A 23,462-nucleotide genomic window follows, 5' to 3' on the forward strand; every position below is an offset into this window, starting at 1 on the left:
CTCTAAAGATTGGACATTGACAATCCTTCGTGATTCGTTTCCGATTTGCCCAAGTTTTTGCCCAATAATCTGTAATTTTCTTTATAACTTTATCCGAAAAAGAAACTCAGATCTTTCCATTTTCCATGCAAATTCTATAAACGAACAGACGTTGATTCGATGATCAAACAGCTATTCTTTTTTGCTTTTCAATTTACATAAAATAAAAAATTAAAAAAAAAACGACAACAACAACAAAACAGAGTTGCAGCAGAATTAAGCTCGATGATAATTTGAACGAGGACGAGTTATTTGGGAGAGGCCGATTTGATGAAAGGTCAAGTTAGTCTTGATGGTGATTCGCTTCCATGGGGCCATGGAAAACTCTTACCCTACGCTACTGTATATTGGCCAAGGAGTATGATCGCCAAGTGGGAAATTTACAGAGAAGAGGAACTGCGGAACCTGAATTGCTACGAGATGCTCGTCCGTTGGGGTGCAATGGAGGACGAATCGTCGGAGACAATCTCGAATTCAGGACGTCGCCGCTTTTCCTTTCAGAACTGCTCATGAACACGGCCAACGCTAACGAGCTTCCTCGTGAACTAATGATCGGCCGCTTCGATATGCCGCCGGCGATTAGATTAGATGCAAGAAGATTTCTCCGTTTCCGAGAGAAGGCGTTTTCAGGTTTCGCTATGTCTTTTATGGACGAAGTAGAGGAAGCGTCTCCCAGGCTCGTGAACGATTTCGATTTTCCGTTGTAGAAATTTGAAATTCCTCTCCTGCAAATTCATAAGTTGATCTAATTTGTTAAAATTGAACGGAATCTCATCGTTAAAATATTCAGAAACGAAATCGCCGATCAAGTTGCCCTAAATCTAGAAAACTTGGAGAAGAAGATTACGAAAAATAAAAAACAAATTACAATCGCTAACCTGATAGACAAAACTTCCTCCAACGATTCCATTCCTAGAGATTCTTTATACGAACTTTCCGCCTCATTATCCTCTCCATCATCATCATTCACCGATCTAACAGAGAAATCACTATTTTCTCCGATCGACGACGATGAAGACGAACTACATCTATCCACCACCTCCGCCGGCGCCACCACATCACCAACAACAGCCTCTCGTCGAACTACCGGAATAACTCCCGTCGTATTCAAGACGGAGCAGTACGACGGCAAGACACCTTGCGAGAAAACGGACGGCGGAATCCTGCTATTGCTCTCCAAAGCAATTGACATGACTGAGTAATTCAAATCCAAAGGTATGAACCGAAATAAACCAAAACGTGTTGAAAGCTAAGTGGGAGGATATGATGCTTATATCAATGGAGGAAGAAGATCACCATGGAAATGCAAATCAGAAACAGAAACTGAGATTATACAGTGGAGAGAGATTGGGCAAAGAAGATCAGACAACAATTTAAACATAAAAATTATGGATTCTGAAACAATTAATGAACGTAAACAATAAAATCATCTTCGATCAGCGAGTTGATGAAAAGGATAAAGAATTCAGAAAAGGAAAGCCGAAGGCCTTATCCACACCTGCCGGCCTTTCATAAATCCCATTATTTTTTTTTATAAATTTTAATATTATTTATCTTTTACCCGCTGCCTGCGCCTCCACCACACTTTCATGTACCACTACCACTCTGACCATTCTACCCTTTTCCTTTCTTTCTATTTTCTTAAATTAACACATATATTTCTAACTTAATAGTTTATTGTGTAACTAAAAAAAATTAATACTCTTGACTAATTTAAAAACTTTTGTTTAATATAATTATCGTTTAAATTCTTGACATTTTCTCAAATTAAAATAAATAAATAAACAAAAGTCAACGATGTAAAATTTGTAAGCATCTGATTGGAAGAGAGAAAAAGCGTAGTGTGGATCTTTGATCCAGGAGATAATTTGGGCAGACAATGTGTTTTATAAAAAAGATAGTGCCACGTAGGCAGATAGGAAAATTAACGGTCTGGGAAGAGGACACGTTGAAGATCGTGGTCGGTCACTGTGACAAGGAGAGAGAGAGAGAGAGGAGAGAGAAGGAGGGTTCTTGAAATTGGATTGGGTGGACTGACGTGGCAATGACTAACCAAAGAAAGTTTCGGTAAGCCTTATCCCAAATATGGCCGTGACGAAAATTGTGGGCCCCACGCGTAACTCCACCATCCGCTTTCTTCGAGGTTCTTCCATTCCCACACGGCCACGACGACACTGCCAGCTGTCCGTTCTCGATTTTTTTTAATTTATCTATTAAATTTCTCATTTTTTATTTTTTATTTAATAAATATTAATATTTAATTAGTGTATTAAATTAAAATTTATAGTCCTTTAAAACGCTAAATACGTTTAATAAACTCATTAAAAAAAAAAAAACTCTCAATTTTGTTTTGAAAACTCAATAATTTTGTAAAATAGACTCAAATTTAATATTTAATTTAAAATTTGAAAATTAATTAGAGGGCCCGATATATGTGGGCCCATCGAGAAAACTTGGATGAAGAATATTGGACCACGTGTCAAAGGTTTCAGTCTAATCAATAATTTCTTCATGGGCAGACCGGTCGTTGTCACCTCCACGTAGGAAGCTGTTGGAAAATTATCCAACACCCCAACATTTTTTTTTTTTTTTTTTTATGGTTTTAATTTAACTGAAAAAAAAAAGGAATAAATAAAACAAGAATATTACTTTAGGAAAAAAAATATATAATAATTAAATTTATACATTAATCTTTAATTAAAAAAAAAGTATCTATTATTTCTCACATGTCAGATTAATAAAAAACAAAATTATTCTCAAAATAATTCTTTATCTCTAAATTTCAATAAGTTATTAAATTTTAAAAAGTATTTAACATATTTTTAATTTATAATTTTGCATTTAAAAGAAATATTGATTTTACATCTTTAAACTTTTATTATTGAATCAAATTAATACATAAAGTGAAATTAATTAAAATTTTAAAAATTTATCCGATATTTATTAGATTTTTACTTATTAAACATAAGGATTTTTTTTTTTTAATATGGTAATAAAAATTTAATGTTTTATTAGACCATTTTAAAAATATGAAAACTTTTTATTTAATTTCTTTAACAAAAAATATGATATTGTCTATTTTATATACCTAAACTATTATAGATACGGTTTAAATCTAGGGATGGTCGTGAGTTAGTCCCAACGAAGTGGTTGTGTACAGTCCAAGTCCACTGTTAGGAAATATTGGGTTGATCATGAGCTAGTCTCAATGCTTGTCGATGAAGTGGTTGTGTAACATCTCAAAGCCACCGCTATAAAATATTGTCTGCTTCGGTTCATAACGTATCGTCACCACCCTCACGATTTTAAAACACGTATGCTAAGGAGAGGCTTTCACACCGTTATAAAAAATGTTTCATTTCTCTCTCTAACTAATGTGAGATCTCACAAATCGTCAGAATCGGGGCTGCTAATTCGCTAGGGTTGGGTAGAACCATTCTAACTTCCACATTTAGTGGTAGAACCGACATCAACGCCCCACGATAGTGAGCCAATGTTGGCATTCGAAAAACTCAACTAAAATTAGTGAATTATACTTAATTATTGTTAAAATTAGTGGGTTAATTAATTATTTTAGAAATTAATAGCAAAATTAAATTGTATGAAATTAAAATTTTCAGAAAAAAAAAAAGCACAAAAAATATGGAAAATGAAAAATAATTAAATCAGATCCCACACAAGAAACGCTTAACGACACGGTTGAATTCTGCAGGGGACTCAATATGCGGCACGTGCGAGGTCTCCTTCATCACCTCCAGCCTTGTCTTTTCCCCGAGAATCCTACCCCACACATTTATAACTTAGCCCACCAAAATTTCAACAAAATTATATCACTAATTAATTAAAAAAAAAAAAAAAAAAAAAAAAAAACTCACTCTTTCAGCTCCTTAGCCATTTCCAAGGGAAATAACTGGTCATGATCTCCCCATATTATCAATACCTCCTGCATGTCGATCCCGAACATAAACCACTTCAAATTTATTATTAATTTTAATATAAATACGACGCGCTCGAACGAGCTAACCTTCGACCTACCTGAAAGAGTGGAGAGAGGTCGATGGTATCTTCCCGCCCAAGAGTGAGCGACTTGAGGAGTTCGATCTTTTCCTTCCTCTTTTCCATGTACAATTTCTAGATTTATTTAAACATGTTATTAATTAATTCATTTCATACACTAATTTTCTGAATTTATAAATATAATCTACAATAATTTGGGAAAAATAAATAAATTTCAGCAAAAAAAAAAAAAAAAAAAAAAAGTCAAAACAATTTAACTGCATACACAGTTATATTTATTTATTTAATTTGTCTTTTTTTTAAAGGTCAAACCAGACGTCACCTAATAAATAAAGCTTTTAAATTATTGAGAAAATAATGGGAGGTTTTTTCTTACCTACCATTATTTACCACCCTCTCACTTTTAAATAATATCTCTAACTATAAAATTACTATGATTTTTCGAGATTAATAATATAACTTAAACTGGCTGACTAGCCAAATCATTAAAAAACTAGCAGATGAAATTATAATTATATAATTATATACTCAATAATTAATAAATATAATTAATCCTTTCGTTTATTTGATTTAAATATATAAAATATCTTATTAAATTTTAATAATATTTTTATGAGAGAAAAAAAAATAAACAAATAAATAGATTAAAGAAATATTTAAAATAAAATAATAAAATAATATAAACGAATTTTGTCCTTACATGGATGAAATCGTTCAAGAAGAAGTCCGGCATCCGTCTGCCCACTCCCTTGAATACAGCAAGCTTCATTAACGTCCGTAACTGTTCCGCCGTCATCGGCAGCAAGAATTCATCGATATTCTCCACGTTAGCTCTTTTCAACATCGCGTCGTTATCTTTCCGTCTCATATTAACGCCGGAGCTCGCGATTACAACTTTCTCGATCCTCTCCGGCCAAATCCTCGCCATGTGATACGCCACAAATCCGCCGTAGCTCGTTCCCATCACCGAGTATTTCTTCACTCCGATCTTCTCCAGAAGCTTTCCGATCGAGATCGCCTGAAAAACCTCAGTCCTCTCCGCTGATTTGGTCATCGAACCGCCGAAGAAGACGAGGTCGGGAACGTAGACGTCGAAATCATCGGCGAGGAATTGGACTTGTGGACGCCATTGCCAAATCGCCATCGGGCCGAAGCCGTGGAGGAGGAGGAGGGAGGGTTTCGCGTTGGATTTACTGGGCTTAGGGCCCCAAAAGGAAAGAGTCGTTTCGGCGTCGATGTCTATGGCTTGCTGCGTAAGGCCCGCGGCGGTGAAGCAGCGGCGGAGATAGCCGCCGTACAAGGATACGAGGCTGAGAAACGACGGCCACATTGAATTGATTTGGGCGGCGCCGATTATAGCGTGAGTTCTTAGGAGCGGAACGGCGAATCTTTTCCAATTCCACTAACCTTTATTATCATAATGAAACCACGTTAGAAACATTGCCCATTATATATCCTTTATTAATGCCATGCTAATCCAAAATTTTAATAATATTTATTCCATTTTTCTTCAAACTATGATTTAAATTATCATATAAAAAAAACTATTAAATTAAGAGTTTAATTTATACCCATTAAATTTGTGTTTATTTAGTCCCAACGCTTAGAATTTTGTGTTAATTTAAAAAAATACAGAATTTAGGATAATAATATTTTCTCGAGATTAAATAGATCTCATTTCACCTATTGATGACCTACCTTGGAAAATAATTTTTCTTTTAACTTCATAAACTTTATATGAAGATCATTTAGTAGCCAACTACCAAACTCAGCGATTAATTATGGGCACATATTTTCCATATACAAACCAACCATATAATAAATGAAATCGTTGAATCTTTTGTAGGTGGGGACAGAGAAGCTTTTCTCGTCCCGTCTCTACCTCTTATTTTAATCTTCGTTCGTGTAAAATTTTTTTTTTTTTTTTTTTTTTTTGCAATAATCAAAGCAGGATTTTTGGTAAAGAATTTGCGGGCATCGAGTTCCCTCCAATAATTTGTATTTAATATATTTAAAAAAATTAATTTGGTTATGAATCATTTTTATTTTTTTTAATATAGTTTCTGGTGAATTCAATAATATGTCATAAATAAAAATATAATATAATGTTCAATATAATTTTTATAATTTAAATTTCGACCTAATAAGTCCGGAAGTTTAAGAGACATTTTTTTTTAATAAAAATAAAGAAAATATTATGTTAAATTAAGATCTGTGATTTTTTAAATGTCTAGATTTATTAAAAGTAAAATTGGAGGTTTAATATTTTAAAATTGTAGAGAATATTGAACACAAAATAAAAATAAATTAATTAATTATAAGAAATATTATAAAATTAAGATATGTATTTAATAGGAATTAACTTATGATTTTACCAAAAATTTTGAATGAAAGCCATGGAATCATGTTTGAAATTACAATACTATCCCCGAATTTAACACTTTCCCACGCGCGCGTGGACATTTCTCGATACTCATCCGTAGATCTCCACAATTTTCAGATCAGGAACTCTATTCCTCCAGGGTTCAGACCGGCGGATTTCAGATCAAATCGAAGTCATCTGAGTAAATAATTGCGACGATTTCAGAATTAAGATCGGAGATTGATAGATAACCATGTCGAGCGCCGTCTTGGTCGCACGCTCTAGCTCCTGGTCTCGTGCTCTCATCAACATCTCTCCGTACACCTTCTCTGCCGTCGGCATCGCCATCGCCATCGGCGTTTCCGTCCTCGGCGCCGCCTGGTGCTGTTCTGAACCTATCTTGTTACGTACTCTTTGTGTTTCTCTTAATGAATGTTTATTTTGATAATTTCCTTGCGGTGTTGCGAATTTGGTAGGGGGATTTACATCACGGGAAGCAGTTTGATTGGTGCGGCGATCAAAGCTCCTCGTATTACTTCCAAGAACTTGATTAGGTGAAGACCTTTAGTTGATGAATTGTTAATTTTCCCATTGAATCGATTGCTACTTTTAAGATGGTCGGGTCGGGATATAGAATTTGGGATTCTTATTGCTTAATTCTTGGATTGATACAACCGAGAACGATTAAACTTGTAAGGTTTTATGAATTTCTTTTAGTTTTGAATCAATTAGAACATAGTTGAGCACGAGTCTAGTGTTTTTTGGGGAAAAAAATTGTTGAATGTAATAGTGTAAATTCCTTCTAGCGTCTGCCTCTACCAGCTCGAATGATCCAACAAGTTCCATTGCCGACGTTAAGCATTAAGCTACATTTTTCTGGTGATTACTTTGATTATAACAACTTGAATGTTGCGTTCTTTCAGCGTTATTTTCTGTGAAGCTGTTGCTATATACGGTGTTATTGTTGCCATTATCTTACAGACCAAGTTAGAGAGTGTGTCAGCATCTCAAATCTATGCCCCTGAGTCTCTAAGAGCAGGATATGCAATTTTTGCATCTGGAATCATAGTTGGCTTTGCTAACCTTGTCTGCGGGTTTGATGGCTTCCCCTTTACTTTTTTTTTCAATAAAAATTCTTAAATTTGGCACTTTAAGATTCTTTTACTTCTCATTTTGATTGTTTGTTTTGAATCTCTTCTGATGCTTTGTTTGAAGGCTTTGTGTTGGAATCATTGGAAGCAGCTGTGCATTATCAGATGCCCAAAACTCCTCCCTCTTCGTGAAGATTCTTGTAATCGAGATCTTTGGCAGTGCACTTGGGTTGTTCGGAGTGATCGTCGGGATAATTATGTCAGCTCAAGCCTCTTGGCCTGCAAAGACAGGTTGATGATCTGCCTCTCGGATTTCAAACACGAAATGTTGAAGTTCAATCATTATGGAGCCAGGGTAACTTGTTTTTCTACTCTTAAGCTCTGCAGTTTGCCCCTTCAATAGATATATGATATTCATGTATAATCTAGAGTGGGAAGTGTATATGCATCTTTTAATTATCTGGGCATCATTCCTCTTCCCTTGGAGAACCATTTCAATCATTCTGATGTTGTTTCTAAATACTTCTTTTTCACTCATTCTGTTCTGGTTCTTTGAAACACTGGAAATATTGAATAATTCGCAGGAGGAAGCCAATGTAGTAGGATTGCTTCCTTTCCCGACGTGTATAACGTATTTTCCTGCAAAATCTGCCTGTCTTTGTTTCATGAATCTTTTTTGATCCAATAATAGTCTTGATATTCATCGTTTCTTTACTGGATAATACTCTCCCGATTGAAGATCATCTCTTGATCTTTTTAGCTAGATCCAATCCAATCAGTTGTTTGTAACATGGCTTCCTTATAATTGAATTGATGCAACATCTGTGTAGCTGCTGTGCAATTTAGAACTTGAGACAGAATTCTCATTTGGTTATGTGGATTTGAAGATGAATTCTGTCATATAGGGGAGTTATTAGGCTTTTTAACCTTACAATGTATTGAGTACAATTAAATGTGACCCGAGAGACACTTCCGACCCGAAATCTTATGATGTAATGAATGTCTTCTAAGTTATGAATGCATTTAAGCTTTGGCCTTTTGGACTTTCTTGACCATGTAGACTTCCTGGTCGTATCAATCAATTGAGGAACATGGTTGAAGAAAGGAATGTTTTTCTGTTGGAGTTCTAGGCAGTTCTCTGGTGTAGCTACCCTCAGCTTGAAGGGCCTGCAGTCAGGCAGAACCCAACATTGCTTTAGCCTATCCTTGTACCTAGAATGCAGAACTTTTTTAGCAGATAGGCAGCCGAATGGATCGATATTCTCGAGTCGTGAGGAGTTGTGAGATGAGCTGCATCACATACTAGTACCACATTGTCCCAACCTAGTTGTTCCAATGGATTTCTATCATATATAACATCGATGAAAGGCTCTTTTGTTTCTTTAATGACTCTTACAATCTCAAGAACCCAACTGTAACAGCCCATTTGTTTCTTTAATGACTCTTACAATCTCAAGAATCCAACTGTAACAGCCCAAGCCCTAGTAGATATTGTCTTTTTGGGCTTTCCCTCAAGGTTTTTAAAACGCGTCTGCTAGGGAGAGTTTCCACACCCATATAAAGAATGTTTCGTTTTCTTTCTCAATTGATGTGAGATTTCACACAAACCTTCTCTATTTGTTTGTGCATCTTCCTCACTATCTCATCTTGTACTCTTACTGTCACCAGGTTACCCTACATTTGTTTTTCTCACTGTGTCAACCGACACAAACTAAAAGATTATATTATTGTATAGAGCTTTACTCGGATAAAGGTCTACATCATAAGCTCATTTAGGCAAGCAACTACTTCTGACCTGTGACTCTGGTTGAATGATATACCAAATCCAGTTGATCATTTTCTTTGGAAGCTCGTAGAGCACCATGCGTGAGTAGCGGATTCTAAGTCAAATCAAGAACTACTCTCCAAGCACAATGAACAGAACAATTTCCTTCTATTAGCCGTTAACAAATCGACTATTTATTTATTTTTATTTTGTAAAAAACAATATTTAAGGTTGAGAGAGAACTTCAACGAAGTCACGTGGGGATTAGATTATCTATCCATATCCAATAATCATACTTAAGGTTTGAAATCGATGAGTATAAAATATCATTATATAAATAAATCTAAAATATAAAATTATTGTTCAAAAATACTAAAAATAATTATTATTTATGTACATTTTTTTTTTTAGTTACTAAATTACTAAAACTTCAAATTTAAACTGAGTTTGGCTTACAGTCATCTAAAAAAAACTAAATGGAAATTTATTTTGTATCGAACAAGAATATCAATATTAGGGATCAAGATTAAAAATCTGAATATAGAACGGGAGTGAAAATGTGAAGAAAGATTTCTTACCGAGTTAGGACAAGAATATATGAAAGTTTTGCTTGGGGATAAAATGGGCCGAAATAAACGTTTGGGTGAAGGCCCACCAATAAACGTTTGGGCAAAGGCCCACCATAAACGTTTGGGCGAAGGCCCACCAATAAACGTTTGGGCGAAGGCCCACCAATAAACGTTTGGGCGAAGGCCCACCAATAAACGTTTGGGCGAAGGCCCACCAATAAACGTTTGGGTGAAGGCCCAATTGACCGTATCGGAGAAGGAGGGACGATTCCTAGTTTTATAATCATTTCCAATTTATACGATCGAGCGGTTTTACTTCGTCTCCGCCAAAGAAATTTCTGTGCGTCTCTCTCCCTCTGAAACTTCCTTCTTCTTTTGTTTTTCTTCATTGAAAAGCAATGGTGGCGGGGCGCGAAGTACCAATTTCGCTCGACGAAGTGAGGGATAAGAACTTGATGCAGCTCAAGAAGCTCAATACAGCCCTCTTCCCTGTTCGCTATAACGAGAAGTACTACGCCGATGTCCTTGCCTCCGGCGACTTCACTAAGCTAGGTCTCATGCTTCTTCTATCCACTTCATTTTCTCTTCTTTCCTTCTCCGTCGTTTCTCTCTTCATCCATTCTTGTTGTTTCTCGCCTGATTCCCCCAATGATCTTTTTGGATTTAGCTACTAGCTATTTGGGAATAGAGAAGAATGTTTGTGGGGTGTCTAGCATTGATTATTTGATTTTAGTTCGATTAGTTGGTGGCTTTTGAAGTATTAAAAACACTTTGAACTGTGGATTTGGCATTCGTTTTTCTGATCACTTGCTCTTTGCGACATTATATATAGTACAGGATTTTGAATTTCTATTCATTACTTCAAAAGCCTAATTACTGTTCGTTATGCGAAAGGGATGAGAGAAAACTATTGGAGGAGGAAAAATAACCCATTGGTCACTGTGGGTAGTTTTTTTTTTCAGATCCTTGAAGCTGTCCGGTGGATGGACTATGATTTTGATTGCTGTTGTGATCATGCGCTGTCAATTTTTGTTTCTTTTATTGTGTGGAAGGGGTTCTGTCCTTGATTTGTTTCTAATTGCGGGTTTTTTCTATTTATTTGTTTATTTTCTCTTGCTGGTTTGATCATGCAGAACCACTAAGAACTTCGTTTGGTTCATTGGATATCCATTTTTGAGTTTCTTCGTCATTGTATTTCTCCTGTTTCCAGCTACTTTTCTAAATGGAGGTCTTGTTGGAATGGATGTTTTGATCTTTCTTCAAAGATAATTGGAATGATCCTCATATTATTTCACTATTACAGTTGATTATTACACTCGGAGTTTGATATGAATGATTTCTGAAACAATCTCCACTCTAATTGCATTATCTTAATTCACTTTCTTTGTCTATCATTTTGTCAATGCTTCTCCCACGGCCCATCAAACGCATTGTGCATTTCCAATTTAGACTCATTGCAAACTTGCATGTTTATGCAAAAAATAAACTAGGAAAAAGCAAAATCTGTTTTCCTTTTAAAATCTCTGGCTTGGCATTTTAGTAGTTTGATGGCTAGTAGACCTGCAGATTGCAGCATGCCTAATCCAGTTTATTCTCAAAGGTTGAATGTATCTTCAGAAATAAGATTATCCTGTTTTTTTCATTAAAACCAAAGGGAAAACTATCCTGTTATTCTTGTGTCATACTTAAAAGCTGAATCAGTGTAATGGTTAATAATTACTTCATCTATCTTATTACAATGAATGTATTAGTAGTATTTCCAAAGGCTAAAACTATGTATTTCTATTGATTTTGCAGCATACTACAGTGACATATGTGTTGGGTCCATTGCATGTCGTCTTGAGAAGAAAGATCATGGATCTGTTCGTGTCTACATCATGACCCTGGGTGTTCTAGCACCGTACCGTGGACTAGGCATCGGTAAGTATCGACTTCAAATCTCTTATGAGATTCTTTTTTTAAAATAGGAGATAGGGTATATTAAAAATAAAAAAGAAAAGAGGTGACAACCTTATGGCCAATGAAGAGAAAACCCGTATCGTGATAAGGCTTATCGTACGTTGATATGCAGCTTCCATCTGAATTAATATATATATATATATATTTAACCGTAATCACCAAACAGCTTCTTGTGAAGGGCTCTCCAACTTCATGCAATATATTGTACAAAGTTCACCGAAAGGTTCATGAGGTTTTTCTCTATCTTGAACCATCCTTCCGTTTCTTCCTAGCCAAAGATTCCATTAGAAATCTCTAATAGTACAGTTTTGATACACTTTAGCTTTGATACAATCTTACAGCCACCAACTATAGAGAGCTTTAGGAAGCCAAAATTCAAGCTTATCTGGAAAAATACAAAGAAGGTATTTCAAAATTCTAAACTGAAGAGAGTTTCCTCTAGCAGTAAAAGGCAATGCAAAAATAGATGATCATGAGTTTCCTCTTCTTAGAGTCCCAGAATGCAAGTGTTTTAGGGGATGGGCCGGCTAGGCAGTAGGCCACCAAGGGAATATTTCATTCTTTGGGATTTTTCCTTTACAGATCTGATTAGCTGAAAGTATCTTCAACTTTTGTGACATTGAGAACTGTTCACAAAGTTGACTTAACTTCAAAGTTCTCAATTTTATCTCGGGGCTGAACCGTCCATCTGTGAAGATCTGAGTATCACTGAGTTCACTTTTTCTTTAAGAAGGATTCAACATTCAAAGTTCTTTGTAAAATAAATAGATTTCTTCCCAGATGCAAATCCCTGTTATAACTGTTGTCATTCCAACTACTGTAATTACTGCTTGTTTATTGTCATTCCAACTATTGCAGTTCTGGATCTTCCATCACAAATCTTTCTGTTGAAGTCCATATTTCCTGCTAATGACCCTCCAAGAGCATTTTCCTCATTAGTAAATCTCCTCCTCCATTTAACTAGGAGAAGGTTGTTCCTTTCTTTCAAAGCCCTATAACTAGGCAGCCAAAAGAGAGCAACCATTTTCTAACTAACTGGATGGCTGTCCTGATCTTGGTTGGCACCGATCTTAAAGAACTCCTTTTCTAGTATTCTCCAAGCATTTTACCATCTTTTAGGAACTTCTAATATCTGTTAGCAATGTCAGATCATTGTTCCCTAGGTTATTTGACATTTGCTAGTAATCGTGACTAGAATAACCGAATAATAAAATAACGTTAACTGGCACAAGGCGTGCAAATATAAGTATCGTAGTGGGTCAAAGGGCCCATATATGTGTGTGTATATACATTTATATTCTGTAAAAGCTTTCAATTGAAATGAGAAGTCTTCATTCTTTTAGTTGGTTTTTTTTTTTTTTATGTTCTTGGTTTTATGCAGGTAGTAAACTGTTAAATCACGTACTTGATCTCTGCTCAAAGCAAAACATTCCTGAAATCTATTTGCATGTTCAGACGAATAATGATGACGCCATCAAATTCTATACGAAATTCGGGTTTGAGATTACAGAAACCATTCAGAACTATTACGCAAACATTACCCCGCCAGATTGCTATGTTCTTACCAAGTTAATCACTCAAACTCAGACCAAGAAGTAACCTTCCAACTTGAGTTCATTCCTGAGCTGTGTCCTACAAAATTGTTTTGAACCCTCCTTTAACTCCCTATGAATTTAGCTAGTCAATTCAGGTTGAGATCCAATACCGTTGGAGCTAGAGGGCTTTTGACATGCAAATTTTGTCCCATCTGGTAATTGAGTAAATCTTTCTGTGTGCTTCTTGAGGATGTTTAGAACAAGTTAAATCTATTTATTGCCTTGTCATTGATGGTTTCTTTTGCCCTTAATATGAAATGTTGGCATTGTTTGATTAGGACACTGTTTTAATATTCTGGAGTAGAAAGGTTCTAATATTTTTGGCATTCAAAAGTTTAGGTGGTTAGGTAAGAGTTGAATTAGCTATTCAATTATCGATTTGAAGGTGTTTATTCATTGATTCCTGTGAAGATAGTCAATTGGTATCAGTGCTATTGCTGCCCAATCACTTAATTATGCATTCATGATTAGTAGAAAGGGATTGAAGGTGGTGGTGTACTGTTGTTAAACTCCTTTTACGAATTCGTCTGAACAGTGCCCGACCGAATTCCTTGGAGATAATGAGACCGTCACAATGTGATGGGTAATCTTTCACTGTTGGATTATGAAATTAAGTGGTTATTAGGAGACATGTAGATTTTTGAATCAATGTCTTATAGTTATTATGAAACAACCACACTTTTGAACACTATGATCAGATCCTTTTATTAGTATCCATACTTGTATCAAGATTAATAGATGTTTTTTTAATGCTTTATATGTATTTATAAAAAAATATATATAATTGATTGATTAATCCTTAATATTGAGGTTGTGTAACGGCTCAAGTCCACCACTAGTAGATATTGTCCTCTTTGAATTTTTTCTTTCGGGCTTCCTCTCAAGGTTTTTAAACCGCATCTAGTAAGGACAGGTTTCCACTCTTATAAAGAATGTGTTGTTCTCTTTTCCAACCGACGTAGGATCTCAAAAGTTGAATTCTTCAATCTACCAATAGAATTCTATAAACCTAACTTTTGTCTTTGGCCGTTTCTCATTAGTCAAGAATTGATATTTCTCATTAGTCAAGAATTGATGTGGAAGGGTTGGAATATTTGTGCCATAATTGGCATATTCTACGTATACACCGTAAGAATCACTTCATCAATCATGCTTTAAGACAAGCATTTTGGCTTTATATGTTGTAATAAAGTTTCGTTGAATCCTACTCGATATCAAAAGTCTTCTTCCACCCCATCTTTTTGGTGCCATGTTCAAGACCAAAAAATTCTCGATGACATAGTTATCGCTCTGATACTGACCATCTCTCACTTGAACTCAGTTCGAACGGCAATGACACGGCAATGACATTATGTTACCTCTCATTCTCTTTTCTTTGGCTGTCTTCCTCACAGGTCTGAAGGCAAACCCTCTAAATAACTTATTTTCAAAGCTCAATTTAAATACCCAACCAAGAACATTGGTCCAATTCAATTCTTTAGGTCTAACAGCTAATTACAAGTCAACCGGCTGTTATAGGAGTAGTAGTCTCTAGCATCGTTTTGGCTTTGAGCCGAATTACTAACTCTCGAGAAAGTTTAATAAACTAATATCAATATATATCTTTTTAAAAGAACGGCATATAGAAGATTTATAGGTTACGTTGTATTAATGTAGTCGAACACTTCGTTTCGTAGTCAGGTTGCTTTAGCGTTCATAAGTTAAAAAACTCAAGTACTTTCAATGTATAATGTCTTTTAACTTCAAGAATTGTCTAAACCCTAAACCCTAAACTCTAATTTTATGTATAATAAATTGATTAATTTAAAAAAAAATATATTGTTTGACCCATTTAAAAAAAAAAATGTTTATTAGACATAAAAGTTTAGAATTCATAAAAGTGTGTTTTGATTTTCTTTATTTATTTTATTATTATTATTATTATTATTTTGGAGCACGAATGCAATTGCCATTTTATGATCCGATCACGTGACCACTTTCATTGTCAAATTTGCTTTTGGCTGCCCATGTGAATGCATGCGACTTACACAATTTACACGAATTTTCTATTTTTTTTTCATAAATTACAACATTTTTTTTTTAGCATAATTAATAAATTTTGACTTTTTATTTAATGCGTAACAAAATTTTAATTTTGTATTTAGTAAATTTTAAAAAATAATTATTAAATATGTTATTTCTAATAGAAAGCTTTTTAATTGTGTGCGTAGTAAATTCGATAATATTTATATTAAAAAAATCCTATTAATCTTAATTTGGGATTTAATAGATACCATATTAATGTGTATATTTATTTCATACATATATTAATTTACTTACCTTAAATTCCAATTTCTAACAATTATGTTGGAATAATGTTCAATTGTCCATTAAAAAAACCATATAAAAAAATATTTTTTAAAGAATATAAAATGTGAAATTTCTCGAGAACTCGATCCTACAAATTTTGGAAAGTATCATTTTAATCCCTGCAAAAATTGAAATAGGTGACGGAAACGAGGATGAGGAAATTCACGTCCCCTTTGGGATTCATATATAAGACGTGTGGGCGGGATTCTTATATATATATATATATTTTTTTTAAAAAAAAATACAATTAATAAGAAAATTAGACTGTAATTTGTGGTGGGATTCAGATTTGAGAAGGCGAAAAGAACATAAGAAATTAGAGGTGTGTGTCAATGGCGGAAACTGAACACAATGGACTTCATCTTCCTCTGCTTGATGAACATTCATTTCAAACCCTGCAAAAATCCACAGAAAATTCCATTAAGAAAAGTCCACAAAAAATCCCCAAAATTCAAAAATCTCCAAACCACTCACTCCCGAAATTCAATGTTCACGAGCGACACAGATCCTTGAACAATGGATTTATACGCCGTCGTCGACAACACCATCGTCGTATCCCCTCTCGTCGGCTTCGTCACCGTCGAAATCGCACGATCCACGATGGTGAGCTGAATAATCTGATCTGGAACGCACGACTTCGGCACATCGGCAGAGAAGCACCTCACTTGGTACTGTCTTCCACAAGCCGCTCCGTTCTCCCATATTCCTTCTCCGGCCGCCGCGAACAGGTTGCTCGCCGGAAACACCGACGTATCTTTTCCGGCACAGGCGGTGGCTGTGTCAAATTTCATTCATTCATTCATTCATTCATCACCGCCGTGAAACGAAGAAATTCAAAAATTAAGAACATTAATGCGAACTCACGTAGATAAGGAGCGGTGTAGAATGTAGCAGTGCCGAGGTCTCCATGACAGAATTGGAAGAGGTGAGCGGTGAAGAAGGCGGAGAAAAGGAATCCAGAGAGGAACAGAGGATTCGACATGTCGTTCTGTTCCTTATGAACAAAAACCTGTTCTTCACGATTTATCTGATCCCACCCAATTCTAATTCATTTTGTTCTTTCATAATTTTTTGAAATATATACTAAAATTCAAATTTAGATTTAGGACTTGCCAAACATAACGGCGAACAAAATTTCGATAATCAAGGAAAAAATTTAAAAAAAAAAAAAACAATTAATTTTTTGGATTTTCCTTTCTTTGAAATGAACATAAATAGAATTAGGCCGATTATCTGGCTTGGTCTGTGGTCCCCATACATAATAATGCCAAGTCGACCATGATTACTGATTACCATACATAATCTAGAGGTACCCGATTGAAGAGGGAACAAAATGGCTCGGTTTGTAATCCTCACACATAATAATGTCACATCGACCATGATTACATGACATTACAATCATGAATACATAATCTAGAAGTACTTGTTACCTCGATTGAAGAGGGGAAGGAAATATTTCTTATAAGTATATGGAAATCTCTCCGCAGTAGACGCGTTTTATAAAATCATGTTTTAAAATTGTGAAGCTAACAATGATATGTAATGAATTAAAACAGCTTGAATTGTTACAATTTATAAATTTTTTTATACTTCTATTTCTAACCGATATAAGATTTATAATATAATCTTAATAGCTATAATGATAAAGTAGATAACAATCGTATATGCATATAACATTTCTTTCTTTCTTTTCCTTAAACGAATAACAAATCTGTAAAATGACGTATACGATGATTCTTTCTTTCTTTTTTTCTTTTCTGTAAATGGAAACATGTAGAGATTTGCTGACCTTAATAGAGATAGTAGCGGAAATCATCGAGAGGACTTTAGGGCAAATTTCGGAAGGGAAAACGTGGCAAAAGTTGTAATTTTTAATTTTGTAAGGGTTATTTGACAATTAGAAGGGTTTTATGGAGGGATTTGTTAAGCGTAAAAGAGATGGCTAAAGGAAGGAAAGTAAAGGTCTTTGGTTATTTGCTTCAAAGCAATGTATTTTCATTAGCGTATAAGAGAGAGTGATGTAGAGAATAACAAAAGAAGCTATCTATATGAATGGATGCATTTCTGGGTCTTCTTGTTTTGGGGTTCTCCGGATTAAAATCTGGTCTTCGACTCTTGGTTGGAGAGAAGAACGAAGAATGCATTCTAAGGGTTTGGAAACTTCTCCCTAGTAGACAGGTTTTAAAAACTGTGAAGTTTGATGGTGATATGTAACGGGTCAAAACGAACCATATCTGCAAGTTCTAAGCCCAAGGGCCAGACTAATATGGAATCAAATCAACTCAAGGGAAAATATGGAATGGATTACTTTTATGATCAATATCAAGATTAAAAAAAACTCATTTCTAAACTCGGGATTCAAATCACCACGAGGTTTGATCAATACTACTTGAATAACTCTATCATGCAAGTTCTAAACACAAGAATTTGCAAATAAAATATTAGCTCTCAACAAAGCTAACAAATTGTGAGATCTCTAATCAGAGAAAATAAGCTTTTAAGTCCCAAATTAAATAGATTAATTAATAAGAAATACTCATAACCTCCATATTAAAATAATTAGGTAACGGTGAAATATGATAACTTATCTGGGTTACAATATAACCTTTGACTCCGATATTAAAAACTAGCTTAAATATGACAAACAAATATTTAATTATAATTAAATAGCGTAAGGAATAAAAGGTACTTATTAATAGTCCTTGGATTAGTTCCATAAATTTAGATGAGTTCATTAAATGTAAGTTAAAATGTATTTAATACATCTCAAGTCTGCACAACATATAAGGGGTCTCTAACGTCTTCTAGAATTTCATTTGATGAGCTTACCATAGGTTGAATATAAGTGTACAAGGTTTATTGTAGCTTATTGGCGCTCGTTCTTGTAATTGGTCGTGGTTCATATCACAAACACCAAGCGATACGCCACCAAAGACACTGGTCCCTTAAGTGGGTGGATTATTAGATCTCACATCGGTTGGAGATGAGAAAGAAGCATTTCTTAAAAGAGTGTGAAAACTTTTTGCTAATAAATGTGTTTTAAAAATTGTGAGGCTCACGACATAACGAATCAAGGTGAACAATATCTATTAGTGGTGGGTTTAGGTTAAAAAACACAATCGCCTCAATTGAAAGACTTCTTGCGTTTAGTCAATCTATGCAAAGTGCATCGGTCCCTAAGAAACCCTGAAAGCATTACCGTTCGATGGGTACACGAAAGTGACGAAGTTACTTTAGTACAAAATCATGCTTATCTCTCAGAGTGAATAGGATGATCGGGCTGAGCGCAGCCTCTCTTCATGGAACAGAATCTAAATAATTAATTAATTAATTTAAAAAGACACAGCTATATAATGAGAATGTAAGGGTTCGACATTCACAAAGTTTTTGGCCATTAATGGCCCTATCACTTTCCCTTTCCTTTATCTAAATCATTGAAGGCATCGCCTCTTCTAAGCTTCTAATTGGATCACACGCCCAATTATCAGTGCTTTCTTATTATATAAAACTTTAACCATATTTATTTATTTATTTATTTATTATAAAATTGAACATTATAAATTACCAAAAAAACAAAATTGGAAACTAATTTAAAAGATTAGAAACCATCCACTATATTTTATGAAAAAATAAAAAAAAAATAAAAAAAAATAGAAGACCACGACAAAAATAAATAAATAAATAAAAAGCCATATTCGAACAGCTTATCGTCACAATCCAAGTCCAGCCCCCAAGTTATAAGCCATCGAATCCCCAGCTCGTTTCAGAATCAACAAAAATAATTTCCCCCAAAACCAAAGGAAAAAGATGAGCCTGATTGTCCCACTGCCATCAAACCTCCTCCCAGATCCGGCGAACCCGGAATGGATGAGCAAAGGCGACAACGCCTGGCAGATGACTGCGGCGACATTGGTGGGCCTGCAAAGCGTGCCAGGTCTGATAATCCTATACGGTGGGGCGGTGAAGAAGAAATGGGCCATAAACTCAGCCTTCATGGCGCTGTACGCCTTTGCGTGCGTGCTGGTGTGTTGGGTGGGGTGGGGGTACCGGCTGTCGTTTGGGGATAGGTTGTTGCCGTTTTGGGGGAAGCTGAATGTGGCGTTGGACCAGCAGTTTCTGCTGGAGCAGGCGTTTAGTGGGAAGCTGCCATCGGCGACAATGGTGTTCTTTCAGTTCGTATTTGCGGCGATTACTCTGGTTTTGATTGCTGGGGCATTGCTTGGGCGGATGAACTTCTACGCTTGGATGCTGTTCGTGCCGCTTTGGCTTACGTTTTCGTATACGTTTGTGGCGTTTAGTATTTGGAGTCCTAATGGTTTTTTCTTTAAGATGGGACTCATTGATTACTCCGGTGGCTACGTCATTCATTTGTCGTCTGGCGTTGCCGGCTTCACCGCTGCATATTGGGTACCTAACATAATAATAATCATATATTTATATATATAACCTCTAAAATATTCTTAAATTTTCAATATTATTTTTAAATTACTCTTCAATTTTAAAAATATTAATACTCCCAACATTTATTTTAAAAAAATTACTATCGAAATGGTTTATTACCTTCCATAAAAATAAAAATAAAAATATCTTTTTTTTCTTAAAATTGATATTAATTTTGAAATTTAATTGGTATATTTTGAAACGTACTATGAGATAATCTTTAAACGTTTTTTAATTAATTTTTATAAAAATTTAAGGATATTAAAATGAAATTTTGAAAACTCAAATTATTTTTTATACCAATTATTAACGTTTACGTCTAAAATCATTATATTTTTTAAAATATTTTTAAAAGTTTAAAGGTATTATTTAAATTTATTATTTTTTTAATATAAAAAACTGACAAATTGGTAATTTATTAGACAATTTTTATATTTAAGATTTTTTAGACATGAACTAAAAGTTAGAATTAAAGTCGCATTATAAATTATAAGTTAGTCCATAAAATTTGGTTTATGTCTATTTAATTTAAAAAATGTCTTAAATAATTTGGTTTATGTCTATTTAATTTAAAAAATGTCTTAAATCTTAATTTTGGGTTAAATATGTACCTTATTTAAAAATGTTATAAATTTTTAATTTTGTCTGAGTCAATAACCAATATTTTTTAAAAAAATTGTGATTATATTAAACTAAAAACATAAAAATTTTAAGTCATTTAAAAATTTGAAGGATAATTTTACTAAATTATAAATTAAAGTGGATGAGTTTTAGTGTGTAAATTGAAAAGGAAAATGTGTTCGTCAGGTTGGGCCACGGCTGTCCAAAGACAGAGAAAGCTTCCCTCCAAACAACATTCTTCTAATGTTGGCCGGAGCAGGGCTGCTGTGGATGGGCTGGACCGGGTTCAACGGTGGAGACCCGTACGCCGCCAACATCGACGCCTCACTGGCAGTTCTGAACACCCACGTGTGCACCGCCACCAGCCTCCTCACTTGGCTCATCTTCGACATAGTCTTCTTCCGAAAGCCCTCCGTCATCGGCGCCGTCCAGGGCATGATCACCGGCCTCGTTTGCATCACCCCCGCCGCAGGTCCCTCCCTTATTAACCCCCCACCATCTTTTTTACCCTCTCTCTCTGTAATTAATTTTAACTTACGTAAATTTTTCGACTTTGGAAGCAATGTAAAATTTTGTGAACATCAAATCCAGGAGTTGTTCAAGGATGGGCGGCGATTATAATGGGCTTGCTATCAGGATCCATCCCATGGTTCACAATGATGGTGGTTCACAAGAAATCCGCCATCCTCCAAAAGGTGGACGACACAATGGCCGTGTTCCACACCCACGCCATCGCCGGCAGCCTAGGCGGCATTTTAAGCGGCATCTTCGCCGAGCCACGCCTCAACTTCGTCTACTACGGCGCCTACAACAAGTACGTTGGCCTTTTCTACGGCTTCAACTCAAAGCAAGTCAAGCTCGGCTTCCGCCAACTCGGCGTCCAGCTCCTTGGTATCCTCTTCGTCACCCTCATAAACATTATCGTCACTAGCCTTATATGCGTCCTCCTCCAATACATTGTGCCGCTCCGAATGTCCGAGGAGGACATGGCCATTGGCGACGAGGCCGCCCACGGTGAAGAGGCTTATGCCATTTGGGGACAGGGTGAGAAGATGGACACTTCTAAGTACGATATTGAAGTCCCGGCTGTGGCCAAGCATAGACATATAGGCCAGGTTGAAATGGCATGAGATCTTGATTATTATCCCCTTATCTATACTCAAATTGATCTTTATGTACTACAATGCAACAACTTTTCTCGTCAAGGAGGCAGTATTTACAAAATTGTAGTATAGATTCAGTGGTTTAATTCGTGTAATAAGAGCGAGCATTTGGTTTAGCTCTGAATGATGGTTTCATATATAAGAAGTGATATAGATATAAAAGGTTAAATAAAAGTTTATATTTTAATTTACATTTTGTATGTAATTCTTGGTGCATACCATGCTTTAAATTCTTTTTTATAAAATTTCAAAAATAATATTAAAATGTTTGGTCAGTATTTTTATTAATATTTTTTTATAGAGGTAAAAGGTATTAATACTAATTTTAAAATTATATGGATTTTTTTTTTAATTTTAAAAAATTTTAAGATATTATTAAACATTTTAATAATTTAAGAGTATTTTCAAATAAACACAAAATTTATAAATATTTTTATTAATTTAACCTGACAGATGTTAAATAATTAATTTTAAACTCTTAAATATGAGGCAATTAAAAAAGAAAAAGAAAATAAATTTAAAAAATGGTATATACTCCTGAACTAAATCCTATATTTACTGAAAAGTGAAACAAGAAATTTAATGGTGCAAGTCACGTGGATGCTGAACGTTACACCTGGCGCCACGTCATTTACTACAACTTGCGAGTCACTGGTCAGTTGTCACCACGCTACCCCAAAAATCCTCTAAACACTAATTTTGTATGCTAAAAGTCGCGCATCTGGAACATTCCGTACAAGTTGAGGATCCAATTGAAGTACAAAATATGGTAGAAAAGCCCATTTAGACCCTTTAATAAAAATATATCTTGATTTTGTAATTTATTTTAAAAAATATTTCTATATTTTTTTAATAATATCCTTAATTTTTTAGTATTATTAATTATGAATAAAAAATAATAGTTAAATATTTAAGAGGAAACACAACCATGGTTAAATATTTTTTTGAAAATATTTTAGAATAAAGTATAAATTGGAAATTGGTTGGTGAGGGGTTTCTATATTTTATTACAATTAAATTCCATGTTCAATTGATTTGGCATTTGGAATGTCGGTGTTTGAATGGAGGACGAAGACCGGTCTGACCGATGATGAGACGCGGATTTCCCACCTGTCGGTGTACAGCGATTAATCGCCGGCGAATACACGGCGGCTGCTTAGCTGTCATGGATGAAGCCAAAAATTACACCTGGCCACCGCAAAAAAAACGCGGAGAAAATCTCTGAGTGCATTTTTTCGCGTTCTTTATTTATGACCGTGGAACCAAATTTCATCCCGAATGGGCGGCTTCACGCTCTTATCGTGAGCCTCCCCTAATTTATTATATTATTTTTATTAAGTCTATAAATACTATTTTTCACTTGCTTTATAAAACTAGTTTTAACATTTATACTAAAACTAAAAAAATGTTAAAATATTTACCATTAATAAAAATAAAAATTATATTAAAATGTGAGTAAATAAGTATAATTTTAAAATTTTAAAATAAAATT

At 34.8% G+C, this 23,462-nt stretch overlaps 6 protein-coding genes across 6 annotated transcripts; 3 read left to right on the top strand and 3 right to left on the bottom strand.

Annotated features, from left to right (window-relative positions):
- Window positions 1-88: 88 nt before the first annotated feature.
- LOC111492074 lies at window positions 89-1,546 on the bottom strand. Its single transcript, XM_023141252.1, has 2 exons — window positions 918-1,546; window positions 89-764 (listed from the first exon to the last, which is right to left on the bottom strand). The coding sequence occupies exons 1-2, from the start codon at window positions 1,229-1,231 to the stop codon at window positions 377-379; spliced, it is 702 nt and encodes a 233-aa protein (XP_022997020.1). The 5' UTR covers window positions 1,232-1,546; the 3' UTR covers window positions 89-376.
- A 2,099-nt stretch (window positions 1,547-3,645) lies between these two features.
- On the bottom strand, window positions 3,646-5,453 carry LOC111492447 (2-hydroxymuconate semialdehyde hydrolase-like). Its single transcript, XM_023141787.1, has 4 exons — window positions 4,757-5,453; window positions 4,075-4,170; window positions 3,915-3,982; window positions 3,646-3,819 (listed from the first exon to the last, which is right to left on the bottom strand). The coding sequence occupies exons 1-4, from the start codon at window positions 5,384-5,386 to the stop codon at window positions 3,705-3,707; spliced, it is 909 nt and encodes a 302-aa protein (XP_022997555.1). The 5' UTR covers window positions 5,387-5,453; the 3' UTR covers window positions 3,646-3,704.
- A 1,053-nt stretch (window positions 5,454-6,506) lies between these two features.
- On the top strand, window positions 6,507-8,156 carry LOC111491843 (V-type proton ATPase subunit c''1-like). The gene is made up of 4 exons (XM_023140898.1): window positions 6,507-6,799; window positions 6,895-6,972; window positions 7,342-7,512; window positions 7,634-8,156. Exons 1-4 carry the CDS (start codon window positions 6,672-6,674, stop codon window positions 7,803-7,805), a joined length of 549 nt encoding a protein of 182 aa, XP_022996666.1. The 5' UTR covers window positions 6,507-6,671; the 3' UTR covers window positions 7,806-8,156.
- Window positions 8,157-10,140: 1,984 nt separating this feature from the next.
- On the top strand, window positions 10,141-13,674 carry LOC111491844 (N-alpha-acetyltransferase 50-like). Its single transcript, XM_023140899.1, has 3 exons — window positions 10,141-10,395; window positions 11,641-11,763; window positions 13,184-13,674. Exons 1-3 carry the CDS (start codon window positions 10,242-10,244, stop codon window positions 13,399-13,401), a joined length of 495 nt encoding a protein of 164 aa, XP_022996667.1. The 5' UTR covers window positions 10,141-10,241; the 3' UTR covers window positions 13,402-13,674.
- Window positions 13,675-15,951: 2,277 nt separating this feature from the next.
- Window positions 15,952-16,830, bottom strand: LOC111491845 (EG45-like domain containing protein). The gene is made up of 3 exons (XM_023140901.1): window positions 16,611-16,830; window positions 16,221-16,521; window positions 15,952-16,141 (listed from the first exon to the last, which is right to left on the bottom strand). The coding sequence occupies exons 1-3, from the start codon at window positions 16,726-16,728 to the stop codon at window positions 16,135-16,137; spliced, it is 426 nt and encodes a 141-aa protein (XP_022996669.1). The 5' UTR covers window positions 16,729-16,830; the 3' UTR covers window positions 15,952-16,134.
- A 2,650-nt stretch (window positions 16,831-19,480) lies between these two features.
- On the top strand, window positions 19,481-22,157 carry LOC111491842 (ammonium transporter 3 member 1-like). Its single transcript, XM_023140897.1, has 3 exons — window positions 19,481-20,153; window positions 20,994-21,279; window positions 21,399-22,157. The coding sequence occupies exons 1-3, from the start codon at window positions 19,554-19,556 to the stop codon at window positions 21,935-21,937; spliced, it is 1,425 nt and encodes a 474-aa protein (XP_022996665.1). The 5' UTR covers window positions 19,481-19,553; the 3' UTR covers window positions 21,938-22,157.
- Window positions 22,158-23,462: the final 1,305 nt, after the last annotated feature.

Source organism: Cucurbita maxima, unplaced genomic scaffold, assembly GCF_002738345.1.
Source record: "Cucurbita maxima cultivar Rimu unplaced genomic scaffold, Cmax_1.0 Cma_Scf00017, whole genome shotgun sequence".
In the NCBI taxonomy this organism is placed as follows: domain Eukaryota; kingdom Viridiplantae; phylum Streptophyta; class Magnoliopsida; order Cucurbitales; family Cucurbitaceae; genus Cucurbita; species Cucurbita maxima.

Coding starts and splice junctions, on each gene's coding strand:
- LOC111492074 (XM_023141252.1), bottom strand. CDS start 1,231: ATGTCAATTGCTTTGGAGAGCAATAGCAGGATTCCGCCGTCCGTTTTC. Junction 765..917: donor GAGGAAGTTTTGTCTATCAG/GTTAGCGATTGT, acceptor ATGAATTTGCAG/GAGAGGAATTTCAAATTTCT.
- LOC111492447 (XM_023141787.1), bottom strand. CDS start 5,386: ATGTGGCCGTCGTTTCTCAGCCTCGTATCCTTGTACGGCGGCTATCTC. Junction 4,171..4,756: donor TCTTGAACGATTTCATCCAT/GTAAGGACAAAA, acceptor AAATAAATCTAG/AAATTGTACATGGAAAAGAG. Junction 3,983..4,074: donor ACCTCTCTCCACTCTTTCAG/GTAGGTCGAAGG, acceptor ATCGACATGCAG/GAGGTATTGATAATATGGGG.
- LOC111491843 (XM_023140898.1), top strand. CDS start 6,672: ATGTCGAGCGCCGTCTTGGTCGCACGCTCTAGCTCCTGGTCTCGTGCT. Junction 6,800..6,894: donor TCCGTCCTCGGCGCCGCCTG/GTGCTGTTCTGA, acceptor CGAATTTGGTAG/GGGGATTTACATCACGGGAA. Junction 7,513..7,633: donor TTTGCTAACCTTGTCTGCGG/GTTTGATGGCTT, acceptor CTTTGTTTGAAG/GCTTTGTGTTGGAATCATTG.
- LOC111491844 (XM_023140899.1), top strand. CDS start 10,242: ATGGTGGCGGGGCGCGAAGTACCAATTTCGCTCGACGAAGTGAGGGAT. Junction 10,396..11,640: donor CGGCGACTTCACTAAGCTAG/GTCTCATGCTTC, acceptor TTGATTTTGCAG/CATACTACAGTGACATATGT. Junction 11,764..13,183: donor GTACCGTGGACTAGGCATCG/GTAAGTATCGAC, acceptor GGTTTTATGCAG/GTAGTAAACTGTTAAATCAC.
- LOC111491845 (XM_023140901.1), bottom strand. CDS start 16,728: ATGTCGAATCCTCTGTTCCTCTCTGGATTCCTTTTCTCCGCCTTCTTC. Junction 16,522..16,610: donor CTACACCGCTCCTTATCTAC/GTGAGTTCGCAT, acceptor AATTTGACACAG/CCACCGCCTGTGCCGGAAAA.
- LOC111491842 (XM_023140897.1), top strand. CDS start 19,554: ATGAGCCTGATTGTCCCACTGCCATCAAACCTCCTCCCAGATCCGGCG. Junction 20,154..20,993: donor GCTTCACCGCTGCATATTGG/GTACCTAACATA, acceptor TGTGTTCGTCAG/GTTGGGCCACGGCTGTCCAA. Junction 21,280..21,398: donor TTGCATCACCCCCGCCGCAG/GTCCCTCCCTTA, acceptor CATCAAATCCAG/GAGTTGTTCAAGGATGGGCG.